The sequence below is a fragment of the Anomaloglossus baeobatrachus genome, chromosome 5 (assembly GCF_048569485.1).
Source record: "Anomaloglossus baeobatrachus isolate aAnoBae1 chromosome 5, aAnoBae1.hap1, whole genome shotgun sequence".
In the NCBI taxonomy this organism is placed as follows: domain Eukaryota; kingdom Metazoa; phylum Chordata; class Amphibia; order Anura; family Aromobatidae; genus Anomaloglossus; species Anomaloglossus baeobatrachus.
The window spans coordinates 549,658,191-549,673,978 of NC_134357.1; the positions used below are offsets into that span (position 1 = coordinate 549,658,191).

The following is a 15,788-nucleotide window of genomic DNA, read 5'->3' on the forward strand; positions in this document are numbered from 1 at the left end:
ATTATAAATTATTTAATAAATGTGAACTTTTTACAGTCAGCTCACAGCCACTGTGTCAGCAGTATGTATCAAGGTGCAGGGACCCGAAGGGTCTCTGCAACACAATGCATGTCATCTGGATCTGCGTCTTCAGTGAGGACGCAGATCTAGCAGAAGCAGACACTGGAGTTGGCGGGCCCCTGTACCTGGTTGTTGCCTTGATCCCTGCGACCACAGTCATTACACCTCTGTGTTTTTTTTCCCCCACATTTATTAATTTCTTTAAAAAAATGTATGTTGAGTTTATCTAAAGTATTCTATTCCTTCTAGTGCAAACAATGGAGTTTTCAAGAAGCATTTACTTGGGGTTTGAATATCTTGCACTTCGCCCTAAGAACGCAGTGGTGACTTGGAGACTGCATCGCTATTCAAAGTGCCATTCAATTCTCAAAAAAAAGATGACAATGTAGTTCAAGAACCAACAGAACATGGTCATGACTCCTGCCCTCAAAAAGCAGAAGCAAACATTGCCAGAAGCAAAATGAGAGAAAACATGAGAGCAGTAAGTGCAACTCCTCGCAACGTGATGGGAAAGGGGTTGTGTGTGTTGAGTAATGATGTATTGGCCCATATGCCAAGACAATCGTCTCTTGCAAGAAGCCTGGTCTATCATAGAACAGATGGTAATTTGCCTAACCCAAAATCACATATATGTGGCTCCGTACACACACGGCTCCATGCATGTGGAACACACGCAGCTTTGCTCCGTACATATCATACACACGTGGCTCTATGCATGTGGAACACACGCAGCTCTGCTCCGTACATATCATACACACGCGGCTCTATGCATGTGGAACACACGCAGCTCTGCTCCGTTCATATCATACACACGCGGCTCTATGCATGTGGAACACACGCGGCTCCATGCATGTGGAACACATGCAGCTCTGCTCCGTTCATATCATACACACGCGGCTCTATGCATGTGGAACACACGCGGCTCCATGCATGTGGAACACACGCAGATCTGCTCCGTACATATCATACACACGCGGCTCTATGCATGTGGAACACACGCGGCTCCATGCATGTGGAACACATGCAGCTCTGCTCCGTACATATCATACACACGCGGCTCCATGCATGTGGAACACACGCAGATCTGCTCCGTACATATCATACACACGCGGCTCTATGCATGTGGAACACACGCAGCTCTGCTCCGTTCATATCATACACACGCGGCTCTATGCATGTGGAACACACGTGGCTCCATGCATGTGGAACACACGCAGCTCTGCTCCGTACATATCATACACACGCGGCTCTATGCATGTGGAACACACGCGGCTCTATGCATGTGGAACACACGCAGCTCTGCTCCGTACATATCATACACACGCGGCTCCATGCATGTGGAACACACGCAGATCTGCTCCGTACATATCATACACACGCGGCTCTATGCATGTGGAACACACGCGGCTCCATGCACGTGGAACACACGCGGCTCTATGCATGTGGAACACACGCAGCTCTGCTCCGTACATATCATACACACGTGGCTTCGTTTTGTACACGTGGTTTCTCTCTGTACACTCAACACACTTGGCTCCGCTCTGTGTTTCATACACTCACGGCTCCGCAATGTTCACTTGTACACACACAGCTCTGCTCCATCCACACTGTAAACCCCTCACATGAACTTCACCTCATCCAGCACAGCAGAGTCCTGCATACACTGAGGAGCTGATCATGTGACCCCTGACTCCTCCCCTCCATGTGACATCATCACAGGTCCTGGAAGCACAGAGCAGCCATATATCTAGTGTGCGGCTCTGCAGGAGGAGGTATGTGGAGATTCCCCATTACTGGGGCATTATAGTTGGGTCTTATATATCAGAGGTTTTCCTTTGATCCATACAACCCAACTATGCGAGACACGAAACATGGAAACCTGTGTTGCTCTCAGTCCTCTGCCTTGCCCCTCCCTCACGTTTGAGGTTCCAACAGTACCGCCATCCCCACACACACATCATATGGTACCATCTACCCCATGCCTAATAAATATACACATAGGCGCATATAGAAACGAACCTAGGACATATGAGATATTAATCTGATAGTTGTATAATCATGGACGCACCATACATAGTGGTGGTCGCTCTGAGGCCCGTGATTTGAGGGGGTTGGTTCTGTTGGGTACCCTCTCATCATAATTACAGGGGTTTCCATATTAATCCTTCGGCTGTGGGGGCTATAATTTATGTGGGCCCTCATTCAATGTGGTGGTCTCTCATACTGAGCAGGGATCTGTGGGGACCATCTTACCAACAAGCTTAGATGCTGTGTGTGTGGGATGGAGTTCGTGGCTCTGGGGTGTATGGGGATAACATACAATGGGGGGGTATTTTAGGGGCATCATACTGTGGGGTTATGATACTGTGTGTGGGGGGATGGGATTTGTGGCTCTGGGGTGTATAGGGATAATATACGATGGGGGCACTTTAGGGGCATCATGCTGTGGGGTTATTATACTGTGTGTGGGATGGAGTTCGTGGCTCTGGGGTGTATGGGGATAACATACAATGGGGGGGTATTTTAGGGGCATCATACTGTGGGGTTATGACACTGTGTGTGGGGGGGGATGGGATGTGTGGCTCTGGGGTGCATAGGGATAACATACGATGGGGGCACTTTAGGGGCATCATGCTGTGGGGTTATTATACTGTGTGTGGGATGGAGTTCGTGGCTCTGGGGTGTATGGGGGAACACAAACGATGGGGGTCACTTTAGGGGCATCATGCTGTGGGGTTATTATACTGTGTGTGGGATGGGGTTCGTGGTTCTGGGGTGTATGGGGGAACACATACGATGGGGGTCACTTTAGGGGCATCATGCTGTAGGGTTATTATACTGTGTGTGGGATGGAGTTCGTGGCTCTGGGGTGTATGGGGGAACACATACGATGGGGGTCACTTTAGGGGCATCATGCTGTAGGGTTATTATACTGTGTGTGGGATGGGGTTCGTGGCTCTGGGGTGTATGGGGATAACATACGATGGGGGCATGCGATGAATGCTCGGTATGTGAATTGAGTAGGTTAGCCACTCGTACATGGTCGAGTACTGAGTATAATGGAAGTCAATGAGAAACGTGAGCATTTTTCCGGAAGACCCTAACAGGAGGGCTGGTGTTAGGAGAATATATGAAATGGATGGTGATAGCTCTCAAATGGAATGCAAACAGTATGAGGAAGATGACTGGACGCATCCCTGACTCCTAGGTTGCTGCTGGGAACAATGCTGTCAGAGTATTTGGCCATGTGTTCGCACGTGTGCTTTTTTCCTGCTTTTGGCTGCGTTTAAAATGCACTGTGTTATTGACAAAATGCATGCGTGGTGCTTCCCCAGCAAAGTCTATGAGAAGTCAGAAAATTCCATCCGCACGTTGCCTTTTTTTAGGCAGCGGTTTGTTTGTCAAATATTTGTCAAAATTGTTGCGTTTAAAAAAAAATAAAGCAGCATGTCACTTCTTTTTTGCGTTTTGGTTGCGTTTTCCACCCATAGAAATGAACGAGGTGTGTCAAAAGGCAACCAAAATGTTTAGCTGTGCGTTTTGCACTGCATTTTGGTTGCATTTTGGATGCGTTCTTGTCAACAAAAATGCAGGTCTCTCAGTCTCTCTCTCTCTCTCTGTTGGTGTCGGTCTCTCTCTGTTGGTCACTCTCAGAGTCTCTCCCTCTCCCCTTCATACTCACTGATCACCGGCGCGGCTGTCACACTGCTTCTGCGGCCTCTCCTGCTTCTGAAAGTCCCTGCCGCTCATCTCATATTCACTTCACCCGCTCATTAGGTCATCTCATATTCACTGCTTCCCCCGCCCACCGGTGCCTATGATTGGTTGCAGTCAGACACGCCCCCACGCTAAGTGACAGCTGTCAGACTGCAACCAATCACAGCCGACAGTGGGCGGGTCTATATCGTGCAATACAATAAATAAAAATAATGGCGTGCGGTTCCCTTCAATTTTGATACCAGTCAAGATAAAGCCACACAGCTGAGGGCTGGTATTCTCAGACTGGGGAGACCCATGTTATTGGGAGCCCTTCCAGCCTAAAAATATCAGCCAGCAGCCGCTCGTAATTGCATTACATGCGACAGTTCAGGGACTTTACCCGGCTCATCCCGATTGCCCTGGTGCGGTGGCAATCGTGGTGATAAGGAGTTAATGGCAGCCCAAAGCTGCCACTAAGTCCTAGGTCAATCATGGCAGGCGTCTATGAGACGCCCCCATGATTAATCTGTAAGTGAAAGTAAATAAACACTAACACCGCAAACTCCATTATTTGAAATAAAAGACAAAAAAGCACCCTCTTTCACCACTCTATTAACCCCAACACAAACCTTCAGGTCCGAAGTAATCCACACGAGGTCCCACGACACATCCAGCTCTGCTATATCGGACACTGACAGCGAGTGGCCATAGAGCACAACCGCTCACTGTAAGCTCCACGCCGCAACTGAAGTGAGTGGCGCTAGCAGCGGTGACGTCACTCATGTTATCCACGCCCACAGCTGGAGTCCTCCACCTGTGACAGTAAATCACCCGAGTGACTGAAATGAGCTGTGAAATCAGCGGTGCCCTCACTCAAGTGATTTGTGGTCACAGGTGAATCCTTCACCTGTGACCGCAAATCATGCCTCAACACAGAGACAGAACCGCGAGATGACAATGAACTCGGGTGAACCTCTGACCTCACAGCTGCAGGCCCAGCACTACTGGCTGTGCCTTATGTCAGAGATTTACCCAAGTTCATTCTTATTGCGCGGCTCTGTCTGCTGCCAGTAAACAGTGATGCTCTACGGCAGGGTTCCCCAACTCCAGTCCTCGAGGGCCGCCAACAGTGCATGTTTTCAGGATTTCCTTAGCATGGGTGTTGGAATCATCAACTGTGCAGGTGATTAAATTATCACATGTGCAATACTAAGGAAATCCTGAAAACATGCACTGTTGGCGGCCCTTGAGGACTGGAATTGGGGACCCATGCTCTACGGTGCTGCTGTGACAGCACAGGGATGTAGCAGAGCTGAATCACCATGGGACCGCACTGTCAAAAATGCATGTAAAACGCATTCAAAATGCATGCGTTTTGGATGCATTTTTTTTGTCAAATCAAGAACGCAGCGTGCGGAAATACCTTAGGCTGTGTGCACATGTTGCGTTTTTGAGTACAGATTTGTCACAAAGCTTAAAGGGAATCCTGATGCCAGAGAAGTCAATAATAATACTGAAGTGTTGCTTATATATAACTTGCAGATTTGGTGTAGAAAATAATTTGCAGTATGTCAATTCTTTGGACATTTGTACACGTTGAGTATTTGGTTGCAGAAAATTCTGCATCGTTTTTGGATCTCTTGGCAGGAAAAACACTGCTGAAAAAACGCGTGTCTTGCCGCGTTTAGGCTATGTGCGCACGTCGCGTAAAAACATGCAGTTACGCTGCGCTTTGTAGCGCAGCGTAACTGCATGCGTCCTGCGTCCCCTGCACAGTCTATGGAGACTGTGCAGGGGCCGTGCGCACGTGGCGTTTAAGAGCGCAGCGCTTCGGCTACTGCCGAAGCGCTGCGCAAAAAGAAGTGACATGTCACTTCTTTCCTGCGCTTTGCCGGCAGCTCCTGCTCTGTCTATGGCAGGAGCTGCAGGCAGAGCGCATGGAATCGGCTTCACTACGGACATTTCTGCAGCGATCTAAAGCGCACATGTGCTCTTCAGATCGCTGCAGAAATTTCTGCAGGGCTTGTACGCAACGTGCGCACATAGCCTTACAATGTGTATTTGCATGCATTTTTTACCTGCTTTTTTCTTGTGTTGTTGGACACCTCTGAATAGTACCAAATACTCAACATCTGTACATACACTTACAGTCCTGCTATAGGTCTACTGCTGTTGCAACCTAAAAGTAAAAGTTCTTTTCTGGACTATGTTTTCTTTTCCCTATTAATACCGGAACGTTTGCAGTCATATATTATGTACCTAATCTTAAATGCGTAAGCCATGTGGTAAGGGATGGGGAAGTGGACGTGCTGCTGAGTGAAAGTGAAAGTATGCCAACTGCGGGAGCATAACAGACATGCTCATCCATGAGACCTAGCTTACTGTCCAATTTTGCAGGCACTCCTGATGCCAGAACAGTGCAAACAGGTGGTCAGTTGGATGGCAGATAATGCTTCCAGTCTATTTCCCAGTACCACCCTGTTTGCTACACGGTCCATTCTCACTAGCCAAGAGTCTGGACCACATAATCCTCATCCTCCCACCATAGCAAGTCACAGATGACAAGTGATCCCACACTGGGACTCTTCAATGACTTCTTTACATTTCTACATATTGATTTTGGCCTCTCGTCCTGCACGTTTCATGATGGACATGAGGAGTTTGTTTAGCCTATAATGAAGGATATTTCTTGTTAAAACTAATGTGTTTTTTTTCACTTCAAAGCTTGTTTTAAAACTTTTTTTCAAGAACACGGACATATGCAGACCCATTAAAATCAATTTTTCACTGACCGTGTCTCTGTGCGGCATACATGCGTGTCCGTAATTGCTGCACTGAGACATGTTTATTTTTCTCTGACATTACTGATGTCCCACGGACCACACTATGGTGTGATCAGTGAAACACATACCAGAAAAACACATACATTGAAAATAAAAAGCTTTTTAAACGTACCCGTCTCCAGCAACGCTGTCTCCGGCCGCTGCTGCCTGTAGCTTCCAGGCTGGCTAATTATTCTCATGAATATGCATTTATGCACTGCCGACCCGGATGAAGCTGCAGCGGTGAGAGACACAGCGACCGGCCACAGAATCTGGGAGAGTTCGGCACCACGGACAGCAGGAGCGGGGACAGGTGAGTTTATCTCCATGTGCTATCATGGATCACACATGGAAAACACACGTGTGCCATGAATCACTGCACATGGAGAACACACACATGTGCCATGAATCACGGCACACGGAAGGACATATGCACCTTTATCACGTGAATGAAAAACGTCTGTGTTTTTCACTGACATCTGAAACAGGCCTTAGTCTCATACTAAGGACCCCACACACATTGGGCCCATGTCATCCTTGCGGTGTCCAGATGCCTAAAAAAGCTATTTTTTAAAAAGCAATACTTAACGTCTTATGTCGTCCTCATCATAAAGTCGTTATATCTCCTCTCACGTGTAATGAATTTCTCCTGCAGTTTTGCTGATGCCAATTCCAGTGTCTGTAAATGAGAGGAGAATTAGTGATATGGAAGATGAGTCTATGAGAAACGTATTCAGCTGCCGACTCCGAGGAGGAAACTGCTTGTTGTGTGTGGCCTAAATATATAGGATTTATTAGTAGATAGAAAGAAAACAACTAGATCTTATAAAGTAATAAATCTCCTGATATGTTTCCCATTATTATCTCCAGTAATTGTATTATTACAGTGAATTTTTTATGATGTTACATCGTCATCTTCTCCCCATTCAGGTCCCTACAATATCGGATCCTTTCAGTAGATGTCTTCTATATAAGAAAATTTTTCTTATTGACCCATCAAGGATGGATATGGACACGGACAAGATGGTGGAGAGGATATTACACCTCACCCTTGAGATCCTCTTCCGGCTTACTGGAGAGGTGAGAGATTCTGATGACGTCACATTACATCATTCTTATCTATGGGAATAACAGATGGACAGAACTGGAGAGGTGAGGACTCTGGAAATGTCTGGAGTGAGATTTCTTACTGTGTCTCTCCATAACCAGGATTACACAGTAGTGAAGCACTGTCAGGATCCCGTGTCTGAGGGATGGGGAAGACCCCTGAGCCCAATCACCTCCCATGTGTCTCTACCTCACCCTCTGGTACATGAGGACAATAATGAGCAGAAGATCCTAGAACTCACCTACAAGATGATTGAGCTGCTGACTGGAGAGGTGACTGCTGGGAATGCTGGGACATTATACAGTAATGCTATGAAGTGATCGGGGGATGATGGTATCATTGTATGTCTCAGGTTCCTATAAGGTGTCAGGACGTCACCGTCTATTTCTCCATGGAGGAGCGGGAGTATTTAGAAGGACACAAAGATCTGTACAAGGACATCATAATGGAGGATCCCCAGCGCCTCACATCACTAGGTAATAGACAGGACTAAATATCCACGGCCTATAATTATCTGTATGTAAAGAATGAATTCAGTCCATGTATGTGTTTCCTCCAGTTCTATCCAGTAAGAGGACAACACCAGAGAGATGTCCCCATCCTCTTCTCCCACAAGATGGTTCAGGAGAAAATTCCAATGTTCCTCAGGATCATCAGGTAGATGGAGAGAAGGTGTCATGAAATCTCCCTATGATGTGTAGACGGCTGTGAAAGTCTTGTGCTGTCTTGTTTTATCCACCAGTATTATATGTTTTATACTTGTGTAATGAGAGCGGTGGAGATGGCAGGATTAGAGCTGATCATAGATGTGACTTCTCCATCTGTCTATGACTTTCACAATATTTGTTTCAGGGTGAAGATCTGACCCATATTAATACTACAGAGACATATGTGAGGGGTGTTGAGTGGTGTAATGAGGAGATTCCAACAGATAACCACCCAGGTGAGTAGTGACCACTAAATGCAAAGAAGTCACAGATTTCTCTCAGTCACCGGCTGTGGCTGCTTTATTGGTGGTGTAGTCCATCATGATCATTATTTTGCTGCTAGACCACAACATTCTCCTCCACACAACACTGGTCAAATTACTTTTGGCACTGAAAGTCCTTCTTCTATAGAGCTTACAACCTGGAGGATCCACCTACCTCCTAGAATTATCTGCTCAGATTTGTAAACTACAAAGCTAAATGACAGCTTATGTTTTAATGTGCTGACAATTTAGAAGAATAATATTATGATGGGCCCCTAAGAAAAAGTGGAGGGTAATGACGCTGTTGCCTTCCTAGAATCCTGGCATCATATAATATAATCCTGGCATCTCTATTTTGTGGTGCTGAATGTGCTCATATGGTTCCTACAAGACCAGGTCTAGTCTTTCTGGCGAAACTTCCCTTTTGTATTACATGTGGAGTAAGAGCCAAGTGTGAATTTCTGTACAATAAGAACAGACTTTCCAAATATTTTGACTTTTCAATTGCTTATAAACCTTTTAATGACTGCTGATACATTAAGTGGTCTTAATCTTCAACGGCGCTTTTCACTGCTCTTAGGGTTGTGTAGCGCTCCCTGGAGGTCGAAAACTCTGCAGGTCATCTAATGGCCTAAGTGTATAGTGGCCTGTTAGACCCTGCTATAAGCAGGGTCTAACAGGCTGAGTCAGGGAAAAACTGACAGGTCTCATGCACTGCAGTACATGAGTCCTGTATTGTTTGAGACTAGATATCAAAATGAACTATAGTCATGTCCCACAGAGTCACTAGGTAAAAAGTTAAGAAAGAGAAAAGACAAAGAATAGAAGGAGCACATCGCCAACAATCACCATTAATTATTAAAACACATAAAAAACACTAAATGCCAAAGATGTTAAACATGAGCCAACAGCAGATAACAAGTAACCCTGTCAGTACTATAATGCTATAAGGGATACCATTTTTGACCTCCATTATTGTAAAAAAATAGAATGGGAAGAATATTTACTCCACAAATAGTATTATAATACACTGGGTATATGAACAAACAAATCCCCCCCAAGAGCCTGATTAAATTAGCGGACCATTAAATGATCTCAAACCTGCTGCTTGTACCCTGTAAAAGAGGGAAAATGAACCCAGTGTGAACAGATGAAGCCGCATTTGCAGAGGCAATACGCGTCAGAAGATGATTATGCCTCAGCAGCCCCATCTATAATTTATCTACTTGGGTCCCATCATTGAGTCACTCATAAACTACTATTATACACTGCTCAAAAAATCAAAAGGAACATTGAAATGACACATCCTATGAATGAATGAAATATTCTCCTTGAATACTTTGTTCTGTACAAAGTTGAATGTGCTGACAACAAAATCACACAAAAATCATCAATGGAAATCAAATGTTTTAACCAATGGAGACCTGGATTTGAAGACACACACAAAATGAAAGTGGAAACAAGTCAAAATGAAAATCAAAACAAGACAAAATTAAAGTGGAAACAAGTCAAAATGAGACTCAGTATTGTGTGTGGCCTCCACGTGCCTGTATGTCCTCCCTACAATGCCTGGGCATGCTCCTGATGAGGTTGCGGATCCTGAGGGATCTCCTCCCAGACCTGGACTAAAGCATTTGCCAACTTTTGGACAGTCTGTGGTGCAACATGATGTTGGTGGATGGAGCGAGACATGATGTGCCAGATGTGCTCAATCGGATTCAGGTCTGGGGAATGAGTGGGCCAATCCATAGCTTCAATGCCTTCATCTTGCAGGAACTGCTGACACACTACAGCCACATGAAGTCTGGCATTGTCCTGCATTAGGAGGAACCCAGGGCCAACCGCACCAGCATATGGTCTCACAAGGGGTCTGAGGATCTCATCTCGGTACCTAATGGCAGTCAGGCTACCTCTAGCGAGCACATGAAGGGCTGTGCGGCCCTCCAAAGAAATTCCACCCCACACCACTAGTGACTCACTGCCAAACCGGTCATGCTGAAGGATGTTGCAGGCAGCAGATTGCTCTCCATGGCATCTCCAGACTCTGTCACGTCTGTTACATCTGCCATATGTGCTCAGTGTGAACCTGCTTTCATTTGTGAAGAGCACAGGGCGCCAGTGGCGAATTTGTCAATCCTGGTATTCTGTGGCAAATGCTAAGAGTCCTGCACGGTGTTGGGCAGTGAGCACAACCCCTATCTGTGGACATCGGGCCCTCATGCCATCCTCATGGAGTCAGTTTCTAACCATGTGTGGAGACACATGCACATTTGTAGCCTGCTGGAGATCATTTTGCAGGGCACTAGCAGTGCTCCTCCTGTTCCTCCTTGCACAAAGGCAGTGGTAGCGGTTCTGCTGCTGGCGACAGTGCCATATATAAGGTTGTACGCTACTGTTTGAGCACATGGCCTGGCTCAGAAGGGAAGTTGCACCCTTTTGCTATTGGACCATAGATTTTGCAGGAATAATTTGATGGCACAATGTAATGGGAGAAGATATCCTAGTCACCTGGCAGCTGAAAAGTTGACTACCACGAACAGGTCTGGCTCTATCTACTCCACTTTCTAGATTCCAGGGATTGCCTTGCCTTTCACCCCTTAACCCCTATAGATGAATCTGGACTTACATAGGAACCCTGGGATGGAGCCACAGAGTTAGCTGCTGTTTGTTAATGCAAGAAGAATAGTCAGGTAGCCCGCTCAGAACTAGTAGGGCAAAGAAAATACAAAATCCGAAGATATAAAAGTAAACAGGCCGGGGTCCCAACAGGAAACAAATACAGCAGCCGCGAGCAGAGCACAGAGGAGTGATCCAGAGGAGAACAAGGCTATATCTGGCAGCATCTGGCAATATGAATCGAGCTTTAGTAGGGTGCAGTGCTTTTCAATTGGCTGAAGCACAGAGCTGATTACTCCAGCTGGACTGCACACACACTCATACTGCAAGACTGGATGGTACTACTGGCTGCAGCCACCATGTTCTTAGAGGCTGGCAAAGCTGTACCACCCAGAGCTTCTCGTTCCAACGTCTCCTCCAATGTGCCGCACGCAGAATGAAGAAGGCGGCACCTGGTCACATTAGTAGACACCACAGGAGCAGATTCCAGAGGAGATGTGACACACCATTTCCTGAATAGGACAGAATGGCAGAGAAGTAGAAAATCCCAATTTGAAAACTATAACCCTCAGTGAATTGGTCTATAGGAGTAGTGACTTTTTTTTACTCTACTGGCACTTCCAAAAATTAGCATGTAGTGGATGTTGGAGAGTGAAAATTGCAAATATGCCATTTTATTACTCAACACATAGTGCTCAGATTGTGCTCCAGGAGACACACATACCGTAAATTGTTAAGTGAGTTCTTTTCACTATTGCAATAACAACTAAAGGATATCTTAAAAGTAAGTACACCCCTCACATTTTTGTAAATTTTTTATTATATATTTTCATGGGAGAACACTGAAGATCTGACACTTGGATACAATGTACAGTAGTCGGTGTACAGCATGTATAACAGTAAATTTGGTGTGGCATCTAAATAACTCAACACACAAACATTAAAGGGGTGGTTTACCCATTTTTTTTATTTTCTTTATGAGTTCCACTTACCATTATAGGCGTTTTCTTCATTGGCTTCTATTTCCAGTTCTGGCACTGAGCGGCGCTATCCTGCACTCTCCGTGCCTGTCACATGACCCCCTGGTGCTGTGGCCGCTAGTATCCTCTTACGGCCCGTCAATTCAGGGCTCTCAAACTTGACGGGTACGTCAGAGGATTCTGGCGACACTCACACTGATTGACAGAGCTGTTGGCCGTGACTACCGCACGTCACAGCCCAGCATCGAGGGGAGGATCCGGAGGATGGCACAGTGTGGAGCGGTGAAGAGAGCTTAGCGTCCGGCAGATTGTGAGGCACGGGGCGCCAGTGTGGAGTACAGTGGGGGTTCTTCAGCTGAAATCCCCCCAGTCATGTAAGTATCTGATCTCACTCTTCACTTGCCCGCTCTACTGCGATGTCAGGAGAACGGGCGGTGTTGGGCGGTGCGATCATGTGCTCCTCCCACCAGCACTACAGGACGCAGCAAGACACTTACAAGCTGGTGACATGCAGCACCGCATGTTTCAGAGCAGAGCATGTCACCGCTCTGCTCTGTCACCTGTCCTGCTGCATGGGACCAACTGTCTCCACTCTGCCACCTGCACCACAAGTCACAGAGTGGAGCAAGTTGGTGACAGAGCACCTCTCCCCCCCCTCTCCTCTCTCTTCTTTCCCTCTTCTCTTCTCTCACCCCACTCTCTTCTCCCACCCCTCTTTTCTCCCCCTCCCCTCTTCCCCCTCTTCTCTGCCCCCTCTTATCCCTCTCTCCTCTTCCCCCTCTTTTCCCTCCCTCTCTCTTTTCCCTCCCTCTCTTTTCCCTCCCTCTCTTTTACCTACCTCCCACTCTTTTCACTCCCTCTCGCTTTCTTTTCACTCCCTCTCGCTCTCTTTTCTCTCCCTCTCGCTCTCTTTTCTCTCCCTCTCGCTCTCTTTTCTCTCCCTCTCGCTCTCTTTTCTCTCCCTCTCGCTCTCTTTTCTCTCCCTCTCGCTCTTTTCTCTCCCTCTCGCTCTCTTTTCTCTCCCTCTCGCTCTCTCTTTTCCCTCCCGCTCGCTCTCTCTTTTCCCTCCCGCTCACTCACTCTTTTCCCTCCCTCTCGCTCTCTTTTCTCTCCCTCTCGCTCTCTCTTCTCTCCCTCTCGCTCTCTTTTCTCTCCCTCTCGCTCTCTTTTCCCTCCCTCTCGCGCTCTCTTTTCCCTCCCGCTCGCTCTCTCTTTTCCCTCCTGCTCACTCACTCTTTTCTCTCCCTCTCGCTCTTTTCTCTCCCTACCTCTTTTCCCTCCCTCTCGCTCACTCTTTTCCCTCCCTCTCGCTCACTCTTTTCCCTCCCTCTCGCTCTCTCTTTTCCCTCCCTCTCGCGCTCTCTTTTCCCTCCCTCCCTCTCTTTTTTCCCTCCCTCTCGCTCTCTTTTCACTCCCTCTCGCTCTCTTTTCTCTCCCTCTCGCTCTCTTTTCCCTCCCTCTCGCGCTCTCTTTTCCCTCCCGCTCGCTCTCTCTTTTCCCTCCTGCTCACTCACTCTTTTCTCTCCCTCTCGCTCTTTTCTCTCCCTACCTCTTTTCCCTCCCTCTCGCTCACTCTTTTCCCTCCCTCTCGCTCACTCTTTTCCCTCCCTCTCGCTCTCTCTTTTCCCTCCCTCTCGCGCTCTCTTTTCCCTCCCTCCCTCTCTTTTTTCCCTCCCTCTCGCTCTCTTTTCACTCCCTCTCGCTCTCTTTTCTCTCCCTCTCGCTCTCTCTTTTCCCTCCCTCTCGCTCTCTCTTTTCCCTCCCGCTCGCTCTCTTTTCCCTCCCGCTCGCTCTCTTTTCCCTCCCGCTCGCTCTCTTTTCCCTCCCGCTCGCTCACTCTTTTCCCTCCCTCTCGCTCTCTTTTCCCACCATCTCTTTTCCCTCCCTCTCTCACTTTTCCCTCCCTCTCGCTCTTTTCCCTCCTTCTCGCTCTTTTCCTTCCCTCCCGCTCTCTCTTTTCCCTCCCGCTCTCTCTATTCCCTCCCGCTCTCTCTATTCCCTCCCGCTCTCTCTATTCCCTCCCGCTCTCTCTTTTCTCTCCCGCTCTCTCTTTTCTCTCCCGCTCTCTCTTTTCCCTCCCGCTCTCTCTTTTCCCTCCCGCTCTCTCTTTTCCCTCCCGCTCTCTCTTTTCCCTCCCGCTCTCTCTTTTCCCTCCCGCTCTCTCTTTTCCCTCCCGCTCTCTTTTCCCTCCCGCTCTCTCTTTTCCCTCCCGCTCTCTCTCTTCCCTCTCGCTCTCTCTTTACCGTCCCTCCCTCTCGCTCTCTTTTCCCTCCCTCTCGCTCTCTTTTCCCTCCCTCTCGCTCTCTCTTTTCCCTCCCTCTTGCTCTCTCTTCTCCCCCTCATACCCGTCTTTTCCCTCGCCCTCTCCTGGCATGGTCAGTACAGAAATCTCTCGATCGTGGAGGGGTGAGAGGGAATAATAAACATGGAGTCCCTACTGTGGCTGTGTATTTATTTCTAATAAAGTATTTTTCTCTGTGTGATGTCTGTTGTTTTTTTTTTTTTGTTTTTTTTTTTAACCCTTTATTGGAGATTCTTAATGGCCAGGTCAAACTTGGCCTGACATTTAGAATCTCGGGCTTTATACCAGCTGGTAAAACATAGCTGGTATTAACCCCTTTTTACCCAGCGTGCCACCTGCCACCAGGGCCACTGGTAGAGTTGGATACAGCGCCAAAAGATGGCGCTTCTATGAAAGTGCCATTTTCTGGGGCGGCTGTGGACTGCAATTCGCAGCGAGGGGGCCAGAAAGCTTGGGCCACCCTGCGCTGCAGATTCCAATCCCCAGCTGCCTAGTTGTACCTGGCTGAACACAAAAAAATGAGTGAAGCCCATGTAATTTTTTTTTTTAATTATTCATGAAATAATTTAAAAAAAAAGGGCTTCCCTATATTTTTGGTTCCCAGCTGGGTACAAATAGGCAGCTGGGGGTTGGGGGCAGCCCGTAGCTGCCTGCTGTACCTGGCTAGCATACAAAATAATATGGCAAAGCCCACGTCATTTTTTTTAAAAATGTTTTTAGGCAAAAACCTTTTATATATATATATAAAAAAAAAAAAAAAAAAGGCTTCCCTGGATTTTCCATTGCCAGTGAAGGTAACACCAAGCAGCGGGGGTTAGCAGCCAGTAGCTGCTTGGGTTACCCTTAGCAATAGATGATGCAGCGGGAGCCCACACTTTTTTTTTACCCCTAACCCTAGGGTTAGGGTTATGTGATTGTTTTGGTTTTTTTTCATTTTTACTGAGTTTTTTTTAAAAAAAAAAAAAAAAAATCGACATGGGCTTTGCCCATCGAGCACCAGAGCATTTTACTGCTCACTCATGCCTACTCCTGACCACAGCGGCAGCAGAACAAGTAATCAGATGACTCCAGTGTCGGCCGATTACTTGTTCTGTGTCCCCCTGCATTCATCGCAGCTTGTGTGGGCTGTGAGGTCACCTGAGTTCAGTCTAGCACTGGAGTCAGCTGATCTGAACTCAGCTGAACTCCAGCCCGCACACGCTGCGATGGATGCAGGGGGACACAGAACAAG

At 47.3% G+C, this 15,788-nt stretch overlaps 1 protein-coding gene across 3 annotated transcripts in view; it reads left to right on the forward strand.

Moving 5' to 3' along the window:
• The window catches only part of LOC142312230 (uncharacterized), a 102,224-nt gene that overhangs the window by 48,650 nt on the left and 37,786 nt on the right, over window positions 1-15,788 (forward strand). Inside the window, exons 1-6 of one of the 3 annotated variants that reach the window (XM_075351138.1) lie at window positions 1,779-1,832; window positions 7,512-7,661; window positions 7,791-7,961; window positions 8,042-8,165; window positions 8,249-8,346; window positions 8,542-8,632. In XM_075351138.1, coding sequence (XP_075207253.1) covers window positions 7,584-7,661; window positions 7,791-7,961; window positions 8,042-8,165; window positions 8,249-8,346; window positions 8,542-8,632 — 562 coding nt within the window. In that variant the 5' untranslated portion in view covers window positions 1,779-1,832; window positions 7,512-7,583. Of the gene's footprint in view, window positions 1-1,778; window positions 1,833-7,511; window positions 7,662-7,790; window positions 7,962-8,041; window positions 8,166-8,248; window positions 8,347-8,541; window positions 8,633-15,788 lie in introns of those variants that run through there. The other 2 variants (XM_075351139.1, XM_075351140.1) reach the window with 2 other exon arrangements.